The sequence below is a fragment of the Artemia franciscana genome, unplaced genomic scaffold, assembly GCF_032884065.1.
Source record: "Artemia franciscana unplaced genomic scaffold, ASM3288406v1 PGA_scaffold_74, whole genome shotgun sequence".
Classification (NCBI taxonomy): Eukaryota; Metazoa; Arthropoda; class Branchiopoda; order Anostraca; family Artemiidae; genus Artemia; species Artemia franciscana.
This window is the reverse complement of record NW_027062709.1, coordinates 2,357,152-2,385,013: the sequence shown is the minus strand read 5'-3', so window position 1 is coordinate 2,385,013 and position 27,862 is coordinate 2,357,152. Positions and strand designations below refer to the sequence as shown.

Sequence of the window (27,862 nt, the reverse complement as noted above, 5' to 3'; positions counted from 1 at the left end):
ATGAAGGGTGCGCAGGATTTTCTAGCATTATTTAAAATAAGGACAATGAAAATATAAATATGAAAACAAATTTTCAACTGAAAGTAAGGACCAGCATTAAAACTTAAAATAAACAGAAGGGGAGGTTCATCTCATCCTAAATACCTCACTCTTTACGCTAAACGCTAAAGGTTCTGTTGCTAGTGAACAAAACGATTCGGTGCTTATTGTTTTTAGTTTCAAAAATATTTTGATACTCTGTCAATAAGTTGCAAAAACGTACCAGTTTGGTTGATATTGTGGTATAATTTCTATTTAAAAAACACTTTTTCAATACAGCATGGGACTGAAATTAAAATCTTTAATCATACTTTTGCTTACATAGGTAAGCGGGCAAATTATCAGAACTTGTTTGGAGGCAAAACGGCGGAGTTATTTTTAACATTATGTTCGCAATAAATTCCTACGTGTTGATGTTTTGAATGTGCACTACATAATGTTGCTTCCTCCTAAAATCCCCCGTCAACACCCAGACTACAATGAAACCAATGAACGTGCTGTTTTCTTGATATTTATCTAATACACTTGTACTATCATGTTTTTTAATCTCATATCAGCACATATTTTGCAATTCCTAAACAGGGGTTTTAGCTTATCAATATTGGTATATCCTCCTCCGGATGCAAGATAGCTATCAACAAGTTTAAATTTCAACATAAAGTAGGGTCGTGGAAATATAACTGTCGGCAGACATTTAGCGACGTTACAAGAAAATGCTTTTGTCGTGAATGTTTTTGAAAGGCAAGAAAATTTGATTTATATAAGCGTGGCTGTATTGGAGGATACTCAGAATAAAAGACTGCTAGTAAAAATTGGTAGTTGCCAATGCTGAATTAATGAATAATCAAGGCTTAGAAAACGGGTATTATGTGTCAGATGCATTGTTTGGAAATCAGTCAAAAAATATTGAAGATGCTGGAGGTGAGGTGAAGCATTGCTAATTAGGCTAGCATTGGCATAATCAAGTGTTTCTGTTTTGAAATCGTAGTGATTTGATTCGGCTTTGAGATTTTTGCTATCTTGGAAATTAATGGAGATAGTTGATCAAACCATCCAGGAAAGTTCCAAGAGCAACAAAGGTAAAATTCTAGTTAATTGACTTCTTGCTATCTCAGAAAGGGTTTATGTTAGGAAAATGAAACTTTCAGTCGTGAATCTACAGACTAAAGTATGTCCCGGGAAGGTATTTTGAAGCAACTACTTCCACTCCTTCTCCCTCTAGAGGGCCCAGACCTTTGAAAATATATGCGTTATAAAAGCAAAATAGATCTTTTGCTTAAGTAAAGTACTACAAAATTGGGTAAAATTCTAGTTAATTGACTTCTTGCTATCTCGGAAAGAGTTTAGGTTAAGAAAATGAAACTTTCAGGGATGGATCTACAGGCTAAAGAATGACCTGGGAAGGTATTTTGAAGTACCTACCTCCACTCCTTCTCCCTCTAGGGGCCCTGACCTTTGATGACCTTTAAAATAATGTGTGTTGTAAAAGTGAAACCTTGCAAAATAGATCTTCTGCTTAATTGAAGTACAACAAAATTGTTTTCAGCTTGATAACTTTGCTCAATCCCATTTTATAAGGTTTTAAAGATATGCAAATACATTTCCTAAATTTTGAAAAAAAAACATTGATATGGCTCAAAGTTCTACTCAAATAACAGGAATTGCATTTTCAGAACTAAAGGCAGAGAAAAAGCAGCTAGTAACTGAAAATTAAGGTAATATGTTATTTTGTCAAAATTTCAATAGGTATAGACCTGTCATGTAGGCAAATTTTAGGGCCCTCTAGAGGGAGAAGGAGTGGAGATGGGTACTTCAAAATACCTTCCCATGCCATACTTTAGCCTATAGACCCATTCCTGAAAGTTTCATTTTCCTAACCTAAACCCTTTCCAAGATAGCAAGAAGTCAATTAACTAGAACTTTACCCAAAATTGTTTTCAGTTTCATAACTTTGCTCAATTCCATTTTATATGTTTTTAAAGATATGCAAATACATTTCCTAAATTTTGAAAAAAAAACATTGATATGGCTTGAGATTCTACTCAAATAACAGGAATTGCATTTTCAGAACTATAGGCAGAGAAAAAGTAAATAGTAACTGAAAATTAAGGTAAAATGTTGTTTTGTCAAAATTTCAATAGGTATAGACCTGTCATGTAGGCGAACTTCAGGGCCCTCTAGAGGGAGAAGGAGTGGAGGTAGTTGCTTCAAAATACCTTCCTGGGACATACTTTAGCCTTTAGACTCATCCCTGAAAGTTTCATTTTCCTAACCTAAACCCTCTCTGAGATAGCAAGAAGTCAATTAACTAGAATTTTACCAAAATAATAGCCTATTTACCATTTTTGCAAATGACAATTTTTTTATTTTAAATTTAAGGTACATTTCCATAAATTACAATTACCAACAAGATAAAGTGGTAATGACCTCATGTAGATTTCTTGCTGGTGATGGTGTGATGACTGGTTGATATTTGAGTCACAATTGAGCTTTCAGTCAACATTAACCAAATATTTATTGACTCCAGCTTTGAATGAGCCTATAGTGGTTGCTGCCTTGACTGTCTTTTTTGTCAACCAATTCTACAGTGGCACTGCTTGAGCAAAAAAAAAATTTATTGCTCTCTTCTTTGAGACCAGGGGAGATAGAATTTTGTTGTTGTTGTAGCCTCTAGTGCAGCTCAGGAGAGAAGGGGTAAATACTTGCTTCACTATGCTAAAGTTCAGCATCTGGTATTGGTTGTTACTACATCACCCTTCTGTTGTCAATATGCCCGGGTGCATTTCCTCAAAGCTTGTAGACATTATTCATACAGAGTATAGTACAGGTTTATTTTAAAATAGCTACAAAACTCAAATTATATACAAAAAACGCTTAAGATACTCAACTAAGTAAACAACTAAAGAGTTGCTAATAAGAAATAAAGTAATACATAGCAAATATTTAGTACAATAAATAAACTTATAAGAAAATCAGCAAAATGTAAAGAAAATGTTTGAAATTAGTACTTTGAATGAATAAAAAAAAAGGCTGAGGTAGCACAGGCAATGGCCACAAAAGTTTAAGTTTCTCTTAAGAAAGCGAAGAGATAAAAAATTATGGCTAATGATGATCATTTTCCACCCTTTTAGCTCTTTTCATTTCATATCACTTAAAACAAAATGGTTAAAGACTAAAGGCCTCTATGTCATTTTGGAAAATTGTCTTTCTTTCTTGAAATGAAACTTAGGAATGAGATAATAAATCAGTTTCTGAATTATCCTCGAATTTAACTAAAAATGTATCTACTGTCTTTGATGAATGTCTTCTTTTCTCTGACTATTTTTCTTTCTCTTTTTTTGCTCTCTTCTTTGAGACCAGGGGAGATAGAATTTTGTTGTTGTTGTAGCCTCTAGTGCAGCTCAGGAGAGAAGGGGTAAATACTTGCTTCACTATGCTAAAGTTCAGCATCTGGTATTGGTTGTTACTACATCACCCTTCTGTTGTCAATATGCCCGGGTGCATTTCCTCAAAGCTTGTAGACATTATTCATACAGAGTATAGTACAGGTTTATTTTAAAATAGCTACAAAACTCAAATTATATACAAAAAACGCTTAAGATACTCAACTAAGTAAACAACTAAAGAGTTGCTAATAAGAAATAAAGTAATACATAGCAAATATTTAGTACAATAAATAAACTTATAAGAAAATCAGCAAAATGTAAAGAAAATGTTTGAAATTAGTACTTTGAATGAATAAAAAAAAAGGCTGAGGTAGCACAGGCAATGGCCACAAAAGTTTAAGTTTCTCTTAAGAAAGCGAAGAGATAAAAAATTATGGCTAATGATGATCATTTAAAAAAGCGAAAGAAAGCGAAGAGATAAAAAATTATGGCTAATGATGATCATTTTCCACCCTTTTAGCTCTTTTCATTTCATATCACTTAAAACAAAATGGTTAAAGACTAAAGGCCTCTATGTCATTTTGGAAAATTGTCTTTCTTTCTTGAAATGAAACTTAGGAATGAGATAATAAATCAGTTTCTGAATTATCCTCGAATTTAACTAAAAATGTATCTACTGTCTTTGATGAATGTCTTCTTTTCTCTGACTATTTTTCTTTCTCTTTTTTTGCTCTCTTCTTTGAGACCAGGGGAGATAGAATTTTGTTGTTGTTGTAGCCTCTAGTGCAGCTCAGGAGAGAAGGGGTAAATACTTGCTTCACTATGCTAAAGTTCAGCATCTGGTATTGGTTGTTACTACATCACCCTTCTGTTGTCAATATGCCCGGGTGCATTTCCTCAAAGCTTGTAGACATTATTCATACAGAGTATAGTACAGGTTTATTTTAAAATAGCTACAAAACTCAAATTATATACAAAAAACGCTTAAGATACTCAACTAAGTAAACAACTAAAGAGTTGCTAATAAGAAATAAAGTAATACATAGCAAATATTTAGTACAATAAATAAACTTATAAGAAAATCAGCAAAATGTAAAGAAAATGTTTGAAATTAGTACTTTGAATGAATAAAAAAAAAGGCTGAGGTAGCACAGGCAATGGCCACAAAAGTTTAAGTTTCTCTTAAGAAAGCGAAGAGATAAAAAATTATGGCTAATGATGATCATTTTCCACCCTTTTAGCTCTTTTCATTTCATATCACTTAAAACAAAATGGTTAAAGACTAAAGGCCTCTATGTCATTTTGGAAAATTGTCTTTCTTTCTTGAAATGAAACTTAGGAATGAGATAATAAATCAGTTTCTGAATTATCCTCGAATTTAACTAAAAATGTATCTACTGTCTTTGATGAATGTCTTCTTTTCTCTGACTATTTTTCTTTCTCTTTTTTAAATATTCTTTTCAAGCAGAGCCTGGGTTCCAATCTCCAAGACTGTCAACCAGAAAGATGTTGCATGGTGCATCCATACTAGGTGTCATCCAGTGCTTGAGGGGGTTTCTAAGACAAATTGTAATTTTTTCTGTCAATATTGAGACAGTTGAAGGTGATAATTTTGTTGGTCAATAAAATAGAAGGTAAAGAATACAGCATTGGACTGTGCAGTCCCTACTGGTGGTGCTGATCTCTATTTCATGGCCCTTCAGCCAGGAAGCGTAATAGGAGGTTGGAGGCCAGCCATCCTGTGCTTTCACACACCCTTCCTGTTTACCTTCCCTAGATTTCTCCAGGCCACTGATCCCTTTTCCAAAACACCATTCACCCCTGTACCAAACCAAATAACCAGCAACACTAGGACTCAAAACCCTGTCCTCATGAACAAAAGATTTCAAGTCTAGCATGCCAACTGTAGAATTCCTAAGTCTCAAGTTGATTTAGCTCTATTAAGACCCAAGCACCTGTAAATATAACAGCATAAGCACATAACAAAAGCAACACTAAACTAATAAGCAAGCGTGCCTAGCAGGATGCTACACTAAGCTAGGATGGCTTTTATTTTATTGCTTGCATGCAAATTGTGGTACAATGTATATTGAAAAAAAGTGAAGACAGTTACTTCCAATACTAACCAATAAGAAACTATATGTAAAGGTCTTATTTTTGGCAAAAGAGGAGATAGGAAGATACAGGCCTGAATATTGTTGTTTGTATATAAATTCTGATAAAAAAAAAGTGTGTGCAAAAGATTTGTACAAATAGTAATAACTTGTTTTTGCCTTATAAAATAAGAGTGCACAAAGAGAAAAATTGAAAGAACAAGATTTCTACTGAAAAACTTCTTGTAAATATACTTGAAAACAGTGCAAGAATGCATGTAACATAGATAAAAGTATAAAATGCAAACCCTTTTTGAAAGTTGTAATTTACTTTTGCTTGCTAAAAATATAAAGTAAAAAAGACAAAAATTTCAAACAACAAGATATCTATATTAAAAACATGCTGTAAATGTACTGTTAAAGTAATAAAATCAAAATTAGAAATATGTATGTGACAGACATCTAAGCTTAAAAAGTAAACATACTGTAAAAATAATAAAAATGTGCTGGAAATATTCTGTAGAACACTTTAAAAACTGCCACTGAAAAAACAAGTATGTATTTAACATACATACAAGCTTAAAAAGTAAAGCTATTTTAAAAATAATAGACCAAAAATAATTCTTTTTTGCCTACAAAAAAATCAAGTTAAAAAATGACAGATTCAAAGAACAAGATATTTACAGGAAATACTTCAGATTTTTTACACTCTAATTTGATGAAAGTGTTTGATAATTGTTATTTCTTCTTAACAGCAAGTTTAGTCAACTATAATAAGATATCATGCAGATATTAAAAGAGTTAATTTTGATTTTTAGAAATGTGGTTGCAAGTTTTTGTGTGGAATCTTGGTTCATCATTATTTGTGTATGGTCTAGCCAGTTTACTGTGTTTTATTCAGCTTCAAAATCATAAATACGGAAGGTAAGTTTTATTTCTCATAATCGACTGAGGGTGTCAATTCAAAGACAGGGAGGCAGTTACCCCTGTAGATTTTTGAAAAATATTTTGTTTTGGTATTTTAATTAAAAGATTATAAAAAAAAACAAAAATACTGGCCCTTGTTTGTGAGAAAACTACTTTTTTTGGCATCTTCACTTTTTTTGAAAAAGCAAAAAAAAAATCTTTGTGTCCAGACATTTTAGTGCAATGGTAACCCTGTATTTGACTTGCTTCTTCCATTATCTTGTCTGTTATATTTAGGACTGTAGGAGTTATTTTGCTCTATTTTTATGGGGTTATTTATTTTATCTAATGTCTAGATCTATTATTTATTGATATCCATAAAAGGTTGTGGTATGTTTTTCTCTTTTTGGTACCTGCTTACCTTTTTTATGGCACTTGGAAAAATAGAAAAAATGAAGTATTTTTAACTTACGAACGGGTTATGAGAACTTAATGAAATTTGATGTTTGGAAGGATATCGTGTCTCACAGCTCTTATTTTAAATTCCGACCAGATCCGGTGACATCAGGAGGAGTTGGAGGGGGGAACCTAAAATCTTGGAAAACGCTTAGAGTGGAGGGATCGGGATGAAACTTTGTGGGAAAAATAAGCAGAAGTCCTAGATACGTGATTGACGTAACCGGAACGGATCTGCTCTGTTTGGGGGAGTTGGGGAGGGGGGTTAATTCTGAAAAATTAGAAAAAATGAGGTATTTTTAACTTACAAAGGAGTGATCGGATCTTAATGAAATTTGAAGTTTGGAAGGATATTGTGTCTTAGAGCTTTTATTTTAAATTCCGAACGGATCCGGTGACATTGGAGGGAGTTGGGGGGGACCTAAAATCTTGGAAAACACTTAGATCGGAGGGATCAGGATGAAACCTGGTGGGAAAAATAAGAAGAAGTCCTAGATACGTGATTGACATAATTAGAACAGATCAGCTCTCTGTGGGGTAGTTGGGGGGGGGGAGGGTTAATTCTGAAAAATTAGAAAAAATGATGTATTTTTAACAGATGAATGGGTGATCGGATCTCAATGAAATTTGATATTTAGAAGCATATCATGTCTAACAGCTCTTATTTTAAATTACGACCGGATCCGGTGATATTGGGGGAGTTGGGGGACCTTAAATCTTGGAAAACGCTTAGAGTGGAGGGATCGGGATGAGACTTGGTGGGAAAAATAAGCAGAAGTCCTAGATACGTGATTGACATAATTGGAACGAATCTACTCTATTTAAGGGAGTTGGGGGGGGAGGGTCAATTCTGAAAAATTAGAAAACATGACGTATTTGTAACTTACGAAGGAGTGATTGGATCTTAATGAAACTTCATATTTAGAAGGAATTCGTAACTCAGGTCTCTTGTTTCAAATCCCGACTGGATCCAGCGTCATCGGGGGAGGGCAGTTTGGGGGGGGGACCGGAAATCTTGGAAGATACTTAAAGCGGAGAGATCAGGATGAAACTGGGTGGGAAGAATAAAAACAAGTCCAAGATACCTAACTGACATAACCGGACCGGATCCGCTCTCTTTGATAGAGTTGGAGAAGGGGGAGTAATTCGGAAAAATTAGAAAAAATTTGGTATTTGTAACTTACGAACGGGTGATCAGATCTTAATGAAATTTGGTATTTAGAAGGATCTTGTGCTTTAGAGCTCTTATTTTAAATTCCAACCAGATCCTGCAACATTGGAGGGAGTTGGAGGGGGAAACTGGAATTCTTGGAAAACGTGAAAACTGGAGTATCTTTATCTTACGAATAGGTGATTGGAACTTAATGAAACTTGATATAAAGAAGGATCTAATGTCTCAGAGGCTCCATTTTTGACTCAAATTGGATCCGGGGACATTGGGGGGAGTTGGAGGGGAAAATCGGAAATCTTGAAAAACGCTTAGAGTGGAGGAATCGGGATGAAACTTGGTGGGTAGAATAAGCAAATGTTGTAGATACGTGATTGACGTAACTGTACTGGATTTGCTCTCTTTGGAGGAGTTAGGGGGTGGGGTTCAGTGCTTTGGCGAGTTTGGTGCTTCTGGACGTGCAAGGACGATGAAAATTAGTAGGCGTGTCAGGAAGCTGCACGAATTGACTTGATAAAGTCGTTTTCCCCGATTCGACCATCTGGGGGGCTGAAGGGAGAGGAAAAATTAGAAAAAAGAGGTATTTATAACTTACGAATGGGTGATCGGATCTTAATGAATTTCGATATTTAGAAGGACATCGTGACTCAGAGCTCTTATTTTAAATCCCGACTGGCATTAAGCCTCTAATTCTCCTTTTAAATCAATCTGTTGGTTCTTATAATTTTGCTAGAGCTCATACCATATGAGCTCTTGGCTTTTCCGGCCTCGTCACAAGTGCCATATGAGCTCTTAGCTCTTATTTTATTAGTGCTTTGAGTGTGATGATATTTATGCATCTTTTACATAGCCATTTGAAACACGATGGAAGATGAAAAAGTATTGTTGATTCTAGACATGCTTGGAAAAGGATTATATCTTAACTACCAGAATATACGTTATAATTTAGACTTGTTTGGTTTCCTACCGTTGTTGTAAGACACTTGGTAGGTCAATTGGGTGCAAACTGGCCTATATGGAAGGGGTTTACTATTCTATACCATAAAGCATAGGTAGGAAGATAAATAAAACACAGAATAGAGAAAGGGAAAGGTGGTAAACATGAGTCTGATTAATATATGACAACTTAAGCTGCTACATTCATCCTTACTATTGCTAAATTAAAAAGAAAAAAAGTACCATTTCCACCTCTAAAACGCAAGCAGCTTACGCAGTTTCTAATAAGGTAGGCCCCTTACCTCTTGGGCTGGTCATCAACTTCTTCTAACAACTCATTGCTGAACTAAGCCATCTGAGGCAAATATAGTGGCACGTGCTAGTGATCCATCCTAATCTGTCCAAAGCTTCATTCGTTGATACCATAAAGTTCTAATTTCCTTTCAATACTTTATTATAAACATTCCCTAAACTGTTTGGGGGAAACTTGTTTTCAGTTGGTGCCAGATCGACTGTTACGATGCACAATTTTCGGCAACCTGTCGTCTGCAAGAAATTGCTCAGTCATTTAAATCTTTCAATGACTATAGCCCATGGAAATAGGTATAACATTCAATGATTTGGGTATACAATGCCCCTTGCCCCAAGGCCGTCTTAATACTTTTTGCGCTGACTGAAATGAGAGGCCACTGATTAAAAAACTTGACAGCTGCTTTCTTTTGCATTGTTCACATTTTATCCAACAATGCCCGACTGGTTATCCAACAATACCCGACAGTTATCCAACAATGCCCGACTGGTAAGTTAATGATCCCACCCTATTTTCTCAAATACTATAAACTAAAAAAAGATCATTATTTTACGTATGTGAGAATTTTCCCCATGGGGGTGGTAAACATGAGTGATTAATGTATGACAACTTAAGGCGCTACGCTCTCCTTGATTATTGCTATATTAAAAAGAAAAAAAAGGTACCGTTTTTACCTCAAAAACGCAAATAACTTATGCATATTCAAATAAGGTGGAGCTTTCCCTATTGGGCGAATCATCGTCTTCTTCTAACAACACATTGCAGACCCATGTCATCTTAGTCCAATACAGCTGCGCATTCTCCTGGTCCATCCTGATCTGTTCAAAGCTTCACTCGTTGATCCCAAAAAGTTCCAAGTTCCTTTCAATACTTTCTTATGAACTCATTTCACACTGTTTGTGGGAAACCTGCTTTTCAGATGGTGAACAGCTAAGAAGCAGGATTTTCGGCAACCTATTATCTATAAGAAATGTCTAAATCATCTTAATTTTTCCATGACTAAAGCCGTAGGAAGTAGGTATAAAATTATGTGATTTAGGTATAAAATTCCCCTTTGCCCCAAGGTCCGCCACGCCTTCTTTTTTCACTTTCTCTTTTAGCAGCAAGTCTGGTTTCATGGTGCTCTGGTAGTTCCTCGGCACGCCTTCTTTTTTCACTTTCTCTTTTAGCAGCAAGTCTGCTTTCGCGTTGCTCTGGTAGTTCCTCGGCACGCTTTCTGTTCTTTCTTTCTCTATCAGCCTCAAGCCTGTTTCCTTGCTGTTCTTTTGATTCCTCGGCACGCTTTCTTTTCTGACTTTCTCTATCAGCAGCAAGTTTTTTGGCATAGACTCTTTGAGCATCTTCCTCGGCTGTTGCCATTGTAAGTTCATCAGTCATTTTAAAGTTAAACATTAATAGATTTCTACGTGAACGCATGTCTTAAATATCTTTAATGACGTCACCGTCATAACAAAATTGACGACAACTAACTTCATGACGTCAGTCAACACACAAACATGACGTCACCTGACAGACACATCTACAGAACACTTATTTTTATATATATAGATAGATTAATGCTAAAGCCAAGGTTCGAACCTGGAACCTCTCGGACCTGGAACATAACGCTTTACCAACTCAGCTACTTCGGCTTGAATACATTCATTTTTGAAATGGTATATGATGTGTTACGGTTGTCATTTATATTCCCAGTGTCCCCGTCGTCATTTGTGTCCCGGTGTCCCGGTCTGTAATTTCGTCAATCGACAAACATGACGTCAGACGACAAACAACTTCATGACGACATACAGCTCAATCCTTATAATGACGTCAGTCGACACACATGACGTCAGTCGACACACAAACATGACGTCAGTCGACAGACCCACAGACAGACAACTTGTTTTCATATATATATATATATATATGCTTTACAGCACCAAATAGATGAGGCATTTGCATAGAATGTAAATTAGGATATAGACGCTCGATTAATCACTATTTAAAAGGTTAAACTGGAGGTTTACAGTTCCCGTTTGTGATAGAAAAGTCACATTTTAGTACGGCTGGTATGACCCCTTTGTCTCCAGTGGCTGAAGAAGATATCTGTAAGTAACATTATCTAGAATTAGCCTGTAATAACAGAAGGCTTTCTACAGGCAATACTGAATCAAAGGATAAGGAAAAGAACCAATAGCAAAGAAGATAAGTATGGATGACATCATTGAAGCTTGAAAAAAAGAATTTAAAGTAAGGTGCTAGGTCAAAGAAACATTAATTACGACACTATCCCTCCAAAAATAGGAATAATTGTTTGGGATTGACAACTTATGTATAAAAGAAAATATCTATTGTTTAGTCTTTACTTTCTTCTAAATCACTTCAAGCAAAAGTTGTATTTACAGCACATCTTTAGACTAATTATTTTTATTTCTAATACCTACATCTCGGGCAAGAACTACTACAGGAATTGCTAGTCGTTGTTCTTCCTTTACTAGATTCAGGCTAAAAAAAGAAAAAAAAAAAAAAAAAAAAAAACAGTGGCTTTCCTCTCTCTGTAATATATTTAGCAAAAGAGCTGTCTTTTGTTGGCTCCCTCTGCTTCCTCGTGTCTTTGGCTTTTTTACACCTGTTATCACGGCTTCACATTTCCTTTTTTTGTTTAAATTGTTTTTAGTGTAAATTTTTTTGATTTTTATTCCGAAGTCTATTCTCATGGTTCAAAATTGTTCTGAATAAATATTTACGTTTTTATCTTGATTAGTTTAGTTATTTGTTTTATAAAAGAATGACCGTTTTTATTAAGGGCTATATGAACGACTAGCTGTATTTTATTATATATTATTGACAAAATGCATATAAAAATAGGATCACGGTACCTAAAATAGTTAAAGATGATTATCATAGCGCTTGCTGACGGGCCCATTTAAACGGTAGAAAAAATTAATTTTGTTTGCGTGTTTATTATATACTGTTTGCGTGATCTTGTGTTATTTTTATTTTGTTTATTTCAACAGCTTCTGGGTTGTTTCTATGTATTCTGGCAAGTTAATATGGTTGTTTATAGATAATGTCAGTTTGAGTAATTAAATAAAAAATGTATCCTATTAATAGTCTCCAAATGGACTTTAAGTCTACTTCCCCTCCAGAAACTAACTTTTTATGGACTGTTGTTAACATGTTGTACAAAGTGGAAAATTTCTTTAGAAATTGCTCTACGCACCCAACAAAGGTATTGAAAGTTACTTTCAACCTCTCATAGCCACTTATTCTTTACTTATAACGTTTGAAAGAATTAATCGAATTTATTCCAAACTATTTTTTGTTCCCGACTTGAAATTGATCTACAGCCCAAATGAGGGCATGGGGAGGTATTTTCAAAATCTCATGACAAACCTCGGCACTTACGAGGTTTGAAAGAATCTTTGGACATTGTTCCCAACTTGGAATTCAAAATTTAGCTTTGGCTAAAGAACCTGGGCAAATTATCTTAGCCTCTTTGTCATTCTGACCTGATTATTCTTATGGATGTTTTCATCCCATAAAGAAATGAAATAGAAATATTAGTTAAAATATCTCTATCTGGTGTCTATAATATTCAAAAAGGCTTTCAGGAGTTTTTATTTTTATGTGTTTTTTATTTTTACGAATTTTTTAATTAAAAAGATTAATTGTTTTTCTGTCAAGTTTTGTAGTGCAGCTAATCATTTTCCAGTTTTTTGGCTCATATGTAGGGTGTTAGGTTGTGGAATTTTGGGATTTTTCCATTATTCCCTGTATTTTATGTATAATTCATATTGGTATTTTTTCATTTAATAGCTTAGTTTAATAGAGTAATTAGCTAATTTAATTGACTTTTTGTTTTATTAATTAATTAGGCTATTTAAATGATTTTTTAAATTTAATGGTTAAATCAGAAGAGGCGTATATTTAAGCCAATACATTTCGATCTCTCTGGTAGAAATACCAGTCAAACGAATCTCAGGGAAGTGATGAACCCTTTTAGGGACGAATCTCAAGGGAGTGATGACCCATTTTAGGGATGAATCTTGGGGGAGTAATGACACATTATAGGGAGGATTCCCTCTTACATGTGCTATCCCCCTTTGAACTTAGTATAATGATGTTTGCTAATAACTTGTATTTAACATTTTGTCTAAAATCTTTTTTTTTTCATTCACGGTTGCTGAAATGTTGATTCATTGGTCCATATGATATTCGGTTTTTGACTCTCCAGAGACCACAATACTCTTAGCTGCAAATCTCTAAGAATGCTGTTCCAGTGCTGGAAAACTCTATTTATTTTTTCTTTGTTATCCAAATTAAAATTGAATCATTGGCCTAGCTTACTGAAGAAAATGACAAATTTTACATTGGTTTTAGTAAAAATTTCTAAAGCTTTTAGCACTTTTAAAAAAGCTTCCTATTCTAATTAAGCAGCCCTTATGTTTTAGGAGTCATTCTTAAACAAAATTGGGACAAACATTCAAACTTTAGTGTTAAGAGCAATATACTGAGGAGGGGAGCAAGCCCTTCATATACGAAATGATTTCTGTTTTTTGTGAGTTTTAATGTTGCTCTTTACTTTCAGTTGAAAAACTTGCTTTTTTTATTTCTCCTTTAAAAAAAGAAAATTCTCCTATGACCACTATTTTAATATGCTCCTTTTTTTCAGATGGTATTTTCTGCCTATACTGTTGATGGGTGTTATTAATCCTTTAACTGTTGGAGCTGTTACAAGTGCTATAATTGCTGCAATATATTCAACTGCTGCATCTCAAATGCCGATGCTTTATGCAATGCTCTGGGGTTTTGGGATCACACTTATTGGTGTTGGTTTCGGGTTTTTGCCCTTCTTAGCTGGACTTTGATTAGACCGTTTGCTATTCGTTCCATTTTAAGGATATGAATTTATGCCAGAAAATAAGAGCTATTGATATTAACTGAGCGGAGTTAAACACAGTTTTTCAGTATGGTTTAATGTTTGGATATATAAAATATGGACTGTTAAGCCTTTCATGACGCTGAAAAATTGAATTTTTGCACTTCTTAGATGAATTTTGCCCTTCTTAGCTGGATTTTTGCCCTTTTTAGCTGGACTTTGGTAAGACCGTTTACTATTTGTTCCATTTTAAGGATATAAATTTGTGACAGAAAATAAGAGCAATTGATTTTAACTGAGTGAAGTTAAACACAGTTTTCCAGTATGGTTTAATGTTTGGATATAGAAAACGTGGACTGTTAAGCCTTTCATGAGGCTGACAAATTGAATTATGTTTGCATTCACATCCAACTTCTCTTACATGTTTACTGGTAATAACATAACATTTTTTTCTTATAAATAAATGTGTGTAACATGTTGACTGTTTTGATTAACAATAAATAGTCAAATGCATTATGTTATACAGTGCTGGCTAGGTTGGTAAAGTTTTTGAAAAAAAGTCCTTAAAGTTAATCTCAGTTTTCAATATACACAATATTTTGTGCCGAATGAAGTGATTTAGATGTTTTCAAAGTACAAAGGATAGCAAAGTAAAAAATTTTTGAAATAATAAGGGTCAATAAGATTAAAATAATAAAATAATTTCTAAATCAAATAATAATGTTAAAATCTTTGTGACGCGGAAAATTGGTTTCTCTTTTCTTCACATGCATCATACCAAACAAGTTCTATACATTTTCTGTCCATAACACAGGTATGTGTTTTTTTTAATCTAGCATTTATAGTGTAAGGCCTCTAAGTTGTGATCTGAAAAGGTGAACTCATAGGCCAAATGTCACCAAAATGCCTCAAAATATTTCTTTTAGAATATCTATATATATAAAAATAAGTTGTTTGTGTGTGTCTGTTGACTGACGTCATGTTTGTGTGTCGTCTGATGTCATGTTTGTCGACTGACGTCATTATAAGGATTGAGCTGTATGTCGTCATGAAGTTGTTTTTCGACTGACGTCATGTTTGTCGACTGACGAAATTACAGACCGGGACACAAATGACGACCGGGACACTCAAAGAGAAATTACAGACTGGGACACCGGGACACAAATAACGACCGGGACACAGGGAATATAAATGAAGACCCGGACACAGGGACACAACTACAACGGGGGCGCCGGGGGGCACAGGGGGAATATATAAATGACGACCGGGACACAGGGAATGTTCGATTAGCAATCACCATCAACAAAGCTCAAGGGCAATCATTATAATAATGAGGTATAGATCTGAATACGGATTGTTTTTCCCATGAACAATTATATGTTGCATGTTTAAGAGTCGGTAAACCTGACAATCTATTTATATGCACAGATAATGGGACAGCGAAGAATGTTGTATATTCGCAAGTTTTACAAACATATATATATATATATCTATCTATATTCACAGGTGGGACACAGGGACACAACTACAATGGCGCGTAACTAATATGGCGCGAAAAAAGCTAAAAAAAGAAAAAACCTAAAAAGAAAAAAACTTAAAAAAAAGGAAAAAAATAAAAAAGGTAAAAAACTAAAAAGAAAAAAACACCGGGACACAAATAACGACCGGGACACAGGGAATATAAATGACGACCGGGACACAGGGACACAACTACAACGGGGACGTCAGGGGGCACAGGGGGATATATAAATGACGACGGGGACACGCAATGGGACAGCGAAGAATGTTGTATATTCGCAAGTTTATAGTATATAAACTTGTCAACAAGTATTACTTGTAATAGATATATACTTGTAAACAAGTATATATCTATCCATATTCACAGGTGGGACACAGGGACGCAACTACAATGGCGCGTAACGACTGACGCGCCTCGGGGGTGCGGAGCGCCCCCACCAACTAGGTGTTGGCTGATGTTTTTTGCCTGAAATTTTGAGAGTATTTGACGTTCATTTGACTACATAGTCTGAGCCGCAAAATTTAATCTCAGTTTTGGAGATATAGTCTATTTTGTGTCAAACGAAATAATTTAATACAAAATAAGAATGTGTAAATTGAACTAATCTAGCACAAAACGTGTCAAGTAAATGTATTTAAAGCACCAAGGACACAAAAATAAAAACATCTTAGATTCCCTGGACCCATCTTAGGTCTATTCATCCCTGAAAGCCGCCATTTTCCAACATTTTCTGTGGGTTATTTCTTAATTATGAAGTTTTTAGGACGGAACCACTTTCATGTCGGGTTGCAATGTTGAATCGTAAATTTAATAAGAAAAACTATTGGCTATCTGCTGACTCTCAAAGACAACTAAACAATCAAAGGGGAGTTATACCTTCTTCTGGTGTTTGATGCCATATGTTAGCTTTTTTTGCTGATTTTTTATCCATGGTTAATTTTAAATTAGCCACAACTACTATCAAAACTGCTCAACTGCATATGGAGGTCTTTGTTATTAAGAATTAATTTCCTGATTTTTCGTAATTTTTGAGGATATATCTGATTTTGTAAGCATCCACAAAATCAGATTTCGTTTTGACTGTCTTTGGTACTTCAAAAGCTAATTCACTTTCTATTTTTCAGTGTGAAGCGCATAAAGTGCAGTAGAACCTAATGACTCAAATCAAAACATAGCATAGCCTGCAGTTTGTATATTTATCGCAGTAACTTTAGCTTGTTGTCATGAATATATGTGAAGTGTCATGCGACCGTTTTGAATTATATACGTGGATAGCTTGAAACACCCACAGTTGTGTGAAGGCTAATAATTCAAGCTTGAACATACTATAAAGTGCAGTTAGCATAGCTATCCCAGTAATTGTTAAGCTTATTGTTGTGTACAAAGTGTTAAAAGAACCCGATTTTGGGGAAAACTGAATAGAAGGGTCATAATAATTCCTGTGTACACTTGTTGATGCAAGGGAATTTTGTTTCACCAGAATGAATGAAAATATGAATATATGTGATTTGAATGCCTCGCTTTTCAAGGAAGTTGCCCTTGATCTTCAGAAAAAGGGTGGGTTCTTAAAACTGAAAGCAGCTGCAGAAGAACTCTGGTGAGTCTGCCTTTTTTAGTTTATTTTCATTAGACATAGGAACCTCCTTATGCTTATTTGATTGATTTTAATCGCCATCTTTCTAAATTAAATGAAGATGGCAGGGTAAGAATTCTAAAACAGGCACGTTTTCGCTATTTTGACAAAATATTTGATTTCTAGTTTCACTCATATTTTTCTTTCGATTTGCTAGCTGAAAGTTTTATAATAACAATTATGATTTAAATGGTCTACCAATTTCAAACGCTGTTGGAGAAAATGATTCATAGATTTTATGCTCAAAAACTCCAAAGAATAAAAAAAAGCAAGCAATTTTTTCTTTTAAGAAATAACCATGAATTTGAAGCTTTTTGTCCCTTACAGTCTTTTTAATCATTTTTTATAGTTTTTTTAAGGTTTGATCTGCTCTTTCAAATCTTTGTTTGTACTTACTGGTTCATTTTTAAATACCTAAAAAATTAATGCATTGTCCGCGAATTGTTAGTTGAGAATTTTTATTTTTTTTTGTTAACGGTCCCATTTTTGCAAACTCACAGAATGTTGTTAGGAACAGTTAGAACGGTGGAAAAAGGCTTTTATTAATATAAACAGAAAACCAATCCTCATTTTTAACAGTAGTATGAATTAAATTATAACGAATAATAATTTAACTGCTCTTTTCTTGACAAACTTTCTCTAAAGAAATTGAAAAATTGAGCTTAAAACAGTTTTCATGTTTATCTCAGGAATTTCATAATTAAAAATCTATTCAAATCTTCCAGAACAAGCCAGAATTTCCTTAAGGTTTATGTTTTTTGCGACTAGCAGATGCCAAATACTTGAATAATTGGATTCGTTAGTCTTCGGTCCATCCGTTTACCAAGCCAGATGTGATATTACTTAGACCTGTTCTTAGAGAATTTGTATGCGGTCCTTGCTAAACACGTATGTCTGGATCATTTTTGACCAATCACAGTTTATTCCCTTTTCATAAGCCGTTGTGATTGGTCTAAATAATAGGACCTAGGCACTGATGCCTTTTTACATTTATTAATATTGTTTCACTTTATTTTCATCTTGCTCATTTATTTATTCGTTTATTCTTCATTTTATTATTTTCTGAGAAAGGGATAGCCATAGTCTTGTTAGAATATTCGCTTTGATTATTGTGTTGATCATTGGGATAAATTGGGTTTATCGGCCTAATTTTGTTTTATTGTTTTATCTTTTATTGTTTTATTATTATCTTTAATTGTTTAATCTTTTAATATCATTTTATTGCCTTACAGTGAGGTTGATTTAGATACACACTCGAAAGGATCTCGGACCGAATCTGAAATGCTGCTTATTCTTCTTGGAGATTTCGGCTGTGACGTGTCTACACTTCTGTATCTTCTTGACAAGTGTGAACTGTGGAGTACTATATGCCTCATTAAAACAGGTATTATTATTTTTTTTTTACTAATGTTGCGTGTGGCCATCTGAAATATTTAAAAATAAGAATACTGGAAATTTGACAAATATATGTGTCTTTCAATAATGCGATTCGTAGCTGTACATAGAAGAATAAAAGGAGAATCCTCCCAAAGAATGGTCAAAGGATATTCCTCCGAGTATAAAAATAAATAAATAAAACGAGCGAAAGTATTATAGATTTATTCCTGAATCAAAAGTGTTTAAAGAATCTAATCCCCCAAAGAAGTCGTATGCGAAGAGTGAGAGGCTACAAACTAGGCCCTCCTGAAATATTATAGTTTTACTCTATAACTTTTAAGACGAAATTCATGGCGGAAAGCCGCTATAAACTTACGGCCTGATCTGCTACTGGTCAACCATTTACCTTATCCCCCCCCCTCCCAAGACCCATGTCTGTTGAGCTTCTTTCAAAGGAGTCAACAAATGGGTTTACAGCGGATAATACTTCTCGGGGGACCATTCAAAATACAGCGTCTTCTAAAACTGTTCACCAAGTACCCATTGTGGGGTGTTTTCTCTTATAGGTAATCCAACCATACTGTGTTTCTTTATATAATATATATATAATAATATTTATTTCTAACCCACTTACATCAAAAAGATAAATAGTGGAGTAAAAACTTGAAGAAAAACGGAAAACAAATAACAAATAAAAAAACAAATAACAAAAAAACGAGAGTCAACAATAGACATTAATCATACAAACGGATCAGACCGTGGTGAGGCGACAAACGCCGATACGCCGTTTCTGAGAGCTTTTTGTGTAGATCAGTCAGCTTCTCAGTAATGTTCGGAAGATGGAACTTTTTGATTATCTTTCGATTCTTATACCACAGAGGAAGATAGAGAAGAAATTTACAGAAACGGAAATAAGAGGATCGAATATCGCTAATATCTTTTTTCTTAAATATAGGGTAAAGCCCAGAAAGGTAAAGAACAGAATGATCGGAAAAAGTAGAATCAAGCTTACCAAGGGCAATACGATTGTATTTCCCTCGATTGGCTACAATTTTAGAGTAACCAATCTGGATTTTCACTCTAGCATCCCAGACAGCACGCTTCCGAAGAGTTTTAAGATTTTTTGTAAGTGTAATACCCAACCACCGGATCGAATCTACATGAGGGATAGAAAAATTTTGAAAAATTAGAGGCCTAGGAGAAGAGGGAACATTGAAAGAAAGATACTCACATTTATCAACATTAAGCGAAAGACCGATTTTAGTAAAAGAAGAAGAAACTTTATGAACCATCTGCGATAGACTGAGTTTAGACCGGCTAATTAGAAGAATGTCATCAGCATAAGCAAGGTAAGAAATATCACTCAAACCAACAAAACACATAGAAGAAATATTCTCAAGAATACCAGAGATACAAAATTTGAAAATACTAGGAGATAACACTCCACCCTGCCGTACGCCCCGACGAACAAGAACATTAGAAGATGAAAGGGCACCATTAGTTTTAATTCGAAGATAAGAATTACTATACCAAAACTTTAGAAGAAAAATAACTGAAAGGTTAATACCGTGACTATAAAGAGAGTAAAGAGCCTGACTATGTACAACACTATCGAAAGCCTTAGAAAGATCAAGAGCACAAATATGAAGACCATACCCTTTAGCCGAAGCATCTTTAAGAAGGAAAGCAAGAGCACGGTGAGCGTGCTGACACCCGATGCCAGACCGAAAACCAAACTGATTCTCCCCGAAATTAGCATTCATACTTATGAAAGGAAGTAGGATGTGTTCAAGGATTTTACTAAAATTACAAGCAACCGTGATAGGCCTGTAAGAAGAACAATCCAAAGGAGTCTTACCTCGTTTAAGTACAGAAGTGGCAGTTCCACACAAAAAGCTGTCAGGAACGAGGGAACAACAAAGGCACATTTGGAAAAACAACTGTAAATGGAAAAACAAAGACGGGCAATTTATTTTTAGATGACAAGCACTGATACCGTCAATATCAAGAGAACTTGATTTCAATTTCTTAACAGATGCAATTACAGCGTCAACTGAAACGGAAATAACTTGTGCCTGAGTCAGGGAAGGCGGGAGTACCGAATCAAGCAGTTTCGAATAAAGCGCGTGCACTGCATAATTCACTTTGGAAAATATAACTGAATAGTGGTCAGACCATGCAGAAGGCGTAATGGGGCAATTAGGATTTGCCGAGTTATTTAAATTAGCTGAATTAATCACTTTGTCCCATTCTTTCTTATTGGTAGGATATTCTAACCCTTTGTAACGGCTCGATCGCAGACATTTCTTAAACTCACGCTTAGTTTTTTGTTTTATTTCAAACACATTCCCAGCTAATGGTCGACCGTTAGCAACCCATATACGCAGCCACAATTTGGCTTTATTTTTCACACTTTTCAGCTCAGGGTCACACGACCAGATTGGTTTCCTTGTACTTTTCCTCACTCGCTCCTGAGGGACAGCAACCTCCTCAGCGCGTTTTAAACACCACACGATTTGGTTGTAATAATGATTCAGATCGTAATTACTTTTAGTAGGACTAACACTCAGCTGGAGTAGATGAAAAGGTACACGTAAAGAACCAAGGAGAATGGCCAGGGTTGAAATATATAATGGCATATTAACATTTTTCCAATTACTCCGCACAAACCATTTAGAGGCAGGAGCACAAGCCTGGTCAGTACTATCTTTTCTAATCGAAAAGCATAGCGATAAAGGAAGGTGATCAATATCTTGCTCATCTTCGTGGACATGCACTGTTGAAGATGTAATGAACGGGGAACAAATCACGTGATCAATATCCGATAAGCTGCCGGAATTATGCACATACGAGAAGGGTAGATCCTTCGCAAATATTCTGTAATCAGGGAGACAATCAAGTAGGTTCACAGTACGAGCAGAATCACGTTTTACATCAGTGTTCATATCTCCAATAATAATAAATTCGTACCCATTTTTGCTTATACTTTGAAGGAGAGTTTTCAAACTAGAGCATGCTTTGGAGAATTTATTAAGCGATATCATATTCTTCCCATCGTGAGGCAGGTAAGTGTTTATCAATACGGTTTTACCAAGTCTTATAGCCAATAAATGTTCATCAGAGAAATAGCATGACGGGGACAGAAAGCTGAGCTTTTGTTTTATAATACATGCTAAACCCCCTGAAGGCCTTCCAAAAGTAGATTTAGCATTTGTTGTGAAAACAAAGTGGGCGGAACTGCGGCGCAGGAAATTAACACTCGTTGCGGTCAAAAGATGTTCCTGAAAGCATACAATGTCAAACTTACTGTACAGTTCATCAATGGTCAGGTCCTTGTTTTTCGTCCCATTAATATTGAAGGACACGAGTGATACTGATTCAGACATTAGTTTGTTTTCGGTAACTTGCGACTGACAATTGCTTTCAATTTAGGGCAAGTGAGGCTAAACGAAACATGATCACCTCCACAGTTTGCGCACTTAGGTGACAAATTGCAAGGCGAGTCTCTATCTGAAACATGAGGACCGGCACATCGCGCACATTTTGGTGTAACACTGGGACAAGACGACTGGAGATGGTCAGGGGATCGGCAATTTGTTACAGCACCGGGGAATCCCTTTGAACTCATAAACACTTAGGATTTCGTATCCAACTTTGAGACCATATCTAAATGCTTCGACTCTTGATGTTGCATCAGAGAATTCAAGTTTTACTGCAAGCGATTTCCCTAGCCTAGAGGCACCAGAAACACCAGGGCACGATATCAGGTGGGACAGTTCAAAATCAGGCGGGATTCCCTTCAGGAGTCCGTAAAACTTCTTGGTTAGAACTTTCGCAGAAGAGCCAGTAAACGCACCAGTCACCGATAAGCGGAAATCTTTTATTGGGTCCGAAAGGGTAGATGGAAGGTTCGACACAACAATAGTAGCATGCGAGTCGGGAATTGCAGGTTTCGGCAATTGCGGGTGATTCAGTTCATAAGCATCCAGCTTGGTGGCAACAACCTTGAGTAGTTGTTCCACGCGATTCACCTTTGTTGACAGCCTAGAATACGCAACTGCGGGCAAAACCGGGACCTCGGTTGGAGACTTGATCACATAAATCGGAGTTGATACCTCCTCAGAGTCCAGTTTCTTAATAAAATCAAGAATATCTTTCACATTGTTCGCAGAAGCTTTCGCACCGATGCGCCGGGGGCAATTATCATTTGGCGCAACCTTCGCCCAAAATTCGCTTTTCGCATCAGCAATAACACCGCATTCAAAAAAGTCTATTGCGTGTTGAATAATAGTAGCTTCTTCTTGGCATCACTGGAGTGATGCCAGTACGGTTGTAGAATCCTCTGCAAAAAGTAGGCTTCTCCATTGGTGCTACAATTCACCCCCTGTCACAGTTTTGAACCCTCCCGAGTGATGCCAGTACGGTTGTAGAAGTCTCTGCAAAAAGTGGGCATCCATGTTCGAAAATAGGCGTAGCGCACGGCTAATGGCGAGAGATAGGCGAGCTGGACGGTAACAGGTTCATACAACAAAGAATTTTTCCCAGCTTTCTCCCACAAGAAGTACGAATTGGTTTGATATGTGCACCCCAAGAGAGGTCCCAAGAGAAATCAACCCCAAAAGACGAAGTTCGGCAACTCTCTTGATAGCTTTAACGTTGAAGATAAATTCAGGATGTTGGTGCAAGGTTTTTGATCGGGTGATTAGTAGCTTCTTAATCTTGGATGTATTGAAATTGACCATCCATCCATTGGACCACTTTACCAAGGCCATCTGATTGTAGGTATAGGAAAGCTTTTACAGGCTCATCATGCTTATAGACTGTTCCATGAAACGTGGTATCGTCTGCAAGATGAGGTGAGGGTAAATGAGATTATCCCATATATCATTGATATGTAACAGGGAAAGTGTGGGTCCCACGACGCTACCATTAGGAGCCCCAGCCTTTACTTGACAGCAACTGACATCAAACCTGTCAAGAACTACGCAAGAGAACAATCTTTTTTTAAGTAAACTATGAAGAACCTAAAGTAGACGACCACAAATCCTATATGTTTGGATATTTTTTTTCTTTATGCTAGACTCTATCGAAAAGTTTTTACGATCTTCAACTCCACTACCCTCCTCACTTCAACTTATGAGTGAAAAGGTAGGTATGCTGTTGCTTGTTTCAATCGAAAGTGATTTATACGATTTCAGGGACTACATGAGACACCTCCTTCATTTACAACTCTGAATAATTTTTAAACAAATGATGAAAAAAAAATGATAGTTAAAGATCACGGATGGCCTTATTTTTAGGTGAATATCTGTAACAGCACAAAATGAATGACCCACATTAGTTCAGTTTTGCTGATGTATTGAAAGTTCATTGCACTGATGTTAATCAAGGAAAAGTGCCGAGCCAGAAGTCATCAAGGTAGATAAACTTTCCTGTAAAGCTGTAAATCAAACAGTGAACACAGGGAATGCAATAACGCTAGATCAAAAGATCTCGAAATCAAAAAAGGAAGAGGCAAAAACCCAGAATGTTGAAGAGATACGCAGCTATCAGGCAAAAGAAGCAGCAAAGAACTAGTCTGTATGTATATTCTACAAAAAGAATAGTTGTCATTATGGTGACTTGTGTTGGAACTAACACAATATTCACGACAAAGTGAAAGACACAAGAAATCCATTTTTTCTGACGCATTGACACACACACACAGCTAGAAGCATGAACATGCTTGTACTATAAAAATGCTTGTTGTCAGGGTGACATTTGTTGGTTTAGCCACGATAATCCATTCAAAAAAATGACAACATTGAACCAACGCCTGACAAAATGGAAAAAAAGAATAAAATTTCCAAGGTTGTTGAACCTTCAAAACAACCGTATAAGTTTCATCTTGCAGGAAATTGTCGATACAGCGACAATTGCAGGGATCAACTCACAGAAGAAAAATTACAAAGGATCCACATCTAGCAGAGAATTATTGGTATTACTCGTCTCACAGTGATGAGGCTGCCTCATCAACTGATTCTCAAATAGGAAACACTTTAAAAGAGCCTGTAAACCCAGATAATGGATATTCACCTATTCAAGTACTTCTCAGGTTCAATACAGTTCCAACGGAAGAAGAGGCCTATAGGGGAAAGAAAAGAACTGAAACAGGCTTATTTGACCCACTTTGTTGCCATAGGACTATTATTACTTTGTTTAATTACAGCTCTCGGAGGTAACTAAACCGTTGAGTGCTGAAGCGAAAACGAAATTGGTCTCTGGTAGGATGTATGGAGTAGAGAAAATGCTTTTGAATGTGAGAGCATTCAATTTGAGAAATACTCCTGCAGCCAAAATGCCATCTCTATTCCCAGATATAGAGTTGGTTAGGTTAGGTTGACCCCAGTAGGCACATCCCCCTTTGCTGCAAAAACTCATAAGGCAAGTACCTTGGGCCAGAGGAATATGAGAATGCTGGTATTCAGAGGTGTATTTCCCTTTTTCTAACCTCCCATCAGTTTGAAACTCACGTGGCATGTAGCCTGCTGAAACTTTAGATTTAATAGGATGATACCTACAGACGAGGAGAAATAACTGCTCAGGAAATAACTGGCTGTAAATTTCCTTTATTCTCGATTTGTCCTTTATCTGAAAAAGCTACTTTTAAGCAAGGATCGTGAAGCTTCTTTCTCTTCAAGGATGAGCGGCTACACACTTGCACGATTTCGTCTACCTTTTATTCTTTCCTACACATTTAGTGTAAAATACTTTATCATGCCGATTGCTGCATAACGATTGTAAGTAATAATGTAACGCAATGACGGTATTTGGTAATTGCAATGATGAAGTTTGGCAAGTAACGTGTTTATTCGGTAATCAGTCCCTGAAAGATATGGAATCAAATTGTTGTCACCATCCTATGAAACAATTAACATTTGTTCTATTTTGGAAAAGGTAGGGTAGCCTTGGCTGGAACATTCTACTTATTATAAAAGCTTATTTATAGCTGTGACCAATGCGTGACCGGCTTAGAAGCCAAATTGACAATCTCTCCATAAAATAAACTTCTTGAAACTTCTAAAAGATTCTTAGTTAGTTTGCGCAAACAATTTTTTTCCCATACAGGATGTCCAGTAGACAGAACTTCTGTCTACTTCAAGTTCTGTTGGAATTTCTGTTAGAAACCTTGAAATCTACTAGGGGGAGGAGTGACGGAGGCACCACCAACGCATCTTTAAAAGCTTCCTACTTCAGAAGTTATGTTAGAACTTCAAACAGCCTTCTAACTTCTTCGAACAGCTGTTAGAACTTCTTCAGACACCAACTTCTGTAGACAGAATTAACAGCATGCTGAACAGCCCTTTTTCATCGCCTTTGAGCACCTTTGCTAACGATACCGGTAAAAACACTAGAAATAATCCCGCCATCCTCAAACATTGTCATTTAATCAATGGGTACGTTCTCGGACATTGTATCTTTTTGTCCCATTTCTATAGGAGCCTTTCACGTTGGTGTCCAGACGCTTAGATTATCCATTAATCTTATATTGCAAACTTACCTCACCGTGATGGTATTAAAGAGAAATCGAAAATATTACAGCTCACCAAATGTAACAGCCAACGATTAGTAACCTTCCCTATGACTGAAGCCGCCTATGATTGGCCAACAGATGTCATCGCTTAGTGGCAATCTCGACCTTGGCGAAGTTTCCCAATGCCTTGCGCAAGCGGCAACGTGATCCAGTTGATCTCCCGTTGCGTTATGTCGATAGTAAACCCGTCCTTAATTGATTTATTTTAAACGAAATTGTAGATGGGGGGGGGGTCCACGCTCTCCTTTTGGCTATGACGCCCCGTCCAAGTTAAGGCTCTAGATCCGTGATTGAGTCCATGTAGCATTATACAAATTTTGTAACTGGAACAAGTTATGCAGTTTTTTGCCGTAGCGGCTGCCAAATGAGAAAAAAAAGAAGAAACGTACGTAAAAATTAGCAAAAATAAGGCAAAACATATGGCTCCTAATATATTAGGACGGTGTTGCTATACTTTGAAGGTGTAGTTGTATTTGGGAATCAACAATTCTGATAGCCTACTGTTAGAATTTTGACTGACGAAAAGTGATGCCGAAAATTAACTAGTTATCATTGCTTAATTATTTCCACTGTTCAATGTGGCAACTTTGGCGAAAAGGTCATATTACCCTAATAACATCATGGTTTTGAATGAACCAAAAGAAAAGCATAAAAAAACTGTGGTTCTCAGCTATGAATAGACCAAAGATAGGCCTAGGGTCAAAAACGTTTTGTCCTTAGTACTTTCAGATATCGTATAAGATACTAATCTGTTCCTTAATTTTAGAGCCGATAAGACTTGTGCGAGATCTCCACACTGAGGAGCTGTGGAGTGCTTTAGGAAGCAAGGTTCACTTGAGCTGTGAAGCAACTAGCTATCCACCGCCTACGTATCAATGGTTTAAAGATGAAGGGGAAATACCTGGTAGTACCCTCCCAGACTACGAGATTGATGATCTTAAGTAATTTTCTTTTAATTATTTTGTGAAGCTCAAGATATCCTACCCCTGTAGTTCAAGATTACCGTATGCACAGCCGACCAGCAAGCTCCCTGATGCCCGATTGATGCCTTGATCAACCAATTGAGAAATCAAGTTCTAATTTGCCTTTTGAATATTTTCTAAAGTCCATCTGACTGTGATCGTTCAAGAATAATATCCTCTTTATGCGATACTAATTTCTGGAAAATGTTAACAGTACAATTGGTTAAAAATTTGACTTTAAATTAAAAAATTACTCAATTTTTATACAAAAATATTTGATAAGTAAATTCTCATTTGGTGCGCGTTTTCGGTCCGATTTGAAGCAGTTCTTGCTAAGGCATTTGTCGTGTTTCCATGTCTTAATGATCCCAGTAAAAAGGGATCTTTGAACTCTTAAAAAGGGCACTAGAACTTGCGACTTCCAGTGAAAAAAAAAACCCATTTGATCCTAAGTTTGAACGACCATCTGTTCCATAAAAACCTTATATGCCCACGGGGATAACTTACTACCCTTGCCCTGGGCTCTGGGTGGTTGTGCAGGCATTGTTGTATGCTCTTTGAACTATTGTGAATAAAATGGCTATCTCACAAATTTCGATAGGATGCGTTTGGGGAAAAGAGGGTGTCATGGAGAGTGGGGGAG

General features: G+C 36.0%; 2 protein-coding genes across 3 annotated transcripts in view; both read left to right on the top strand.

Annotated features, from left to right (window-relative positions):
- Positions 1-875: 875 nt before the first annotated feature.
- LOC136042170 (transmembrane protein 170A-like) lies at positions 876-14,144 on the top strand. The gene is made up of 3 exons (XM_065727095.1): positions 876-960; positions 6,337-6,442; positions 13,949-14,144. The coding sequence occupies exons 1-3, from the start codon at positions 876-878 to the stop codon at positions 14,142-14,144; spliced, it is 387 nt and encodes a 128-aa protein (XP_065583167.1).
- The window catches only part of LOC136042177 (mucosa-associated lymphoid tissue lymphoma translocation protein 1-like), a 72,922-nt gene continuing 59,200 nt past the window's right edge, over positions 14,141-27,862 (top strand). Inside the window, exons 1-4 of one of the 2 annotated variants that reach the window (XM_065727109.1) lie at positions 14,141-14,377; positions 16,799-17,271; positions 18,540-18,691; positions 27,024-27,198. In XM_065727109.1, the coding sequence (XP_065583181.1) occupies positions 17,156-17,271; positions 18,540-18,691; positions 27,024-27,198 (443 nt within the window). In that variant the 5' untranslated portion in view covers positions 14,141-14,377; positions 16,799-17,155. Of the gene's footprint in view, positions 14,378-14,403; positions 14,587-16,798; positions 17,272-18,539; positions 18,692-27,023; positions 27,199-27,862 lie in introns of those variants that run through there. The other variant, XM_065727110.1, reaches the window with a different exon arrangement.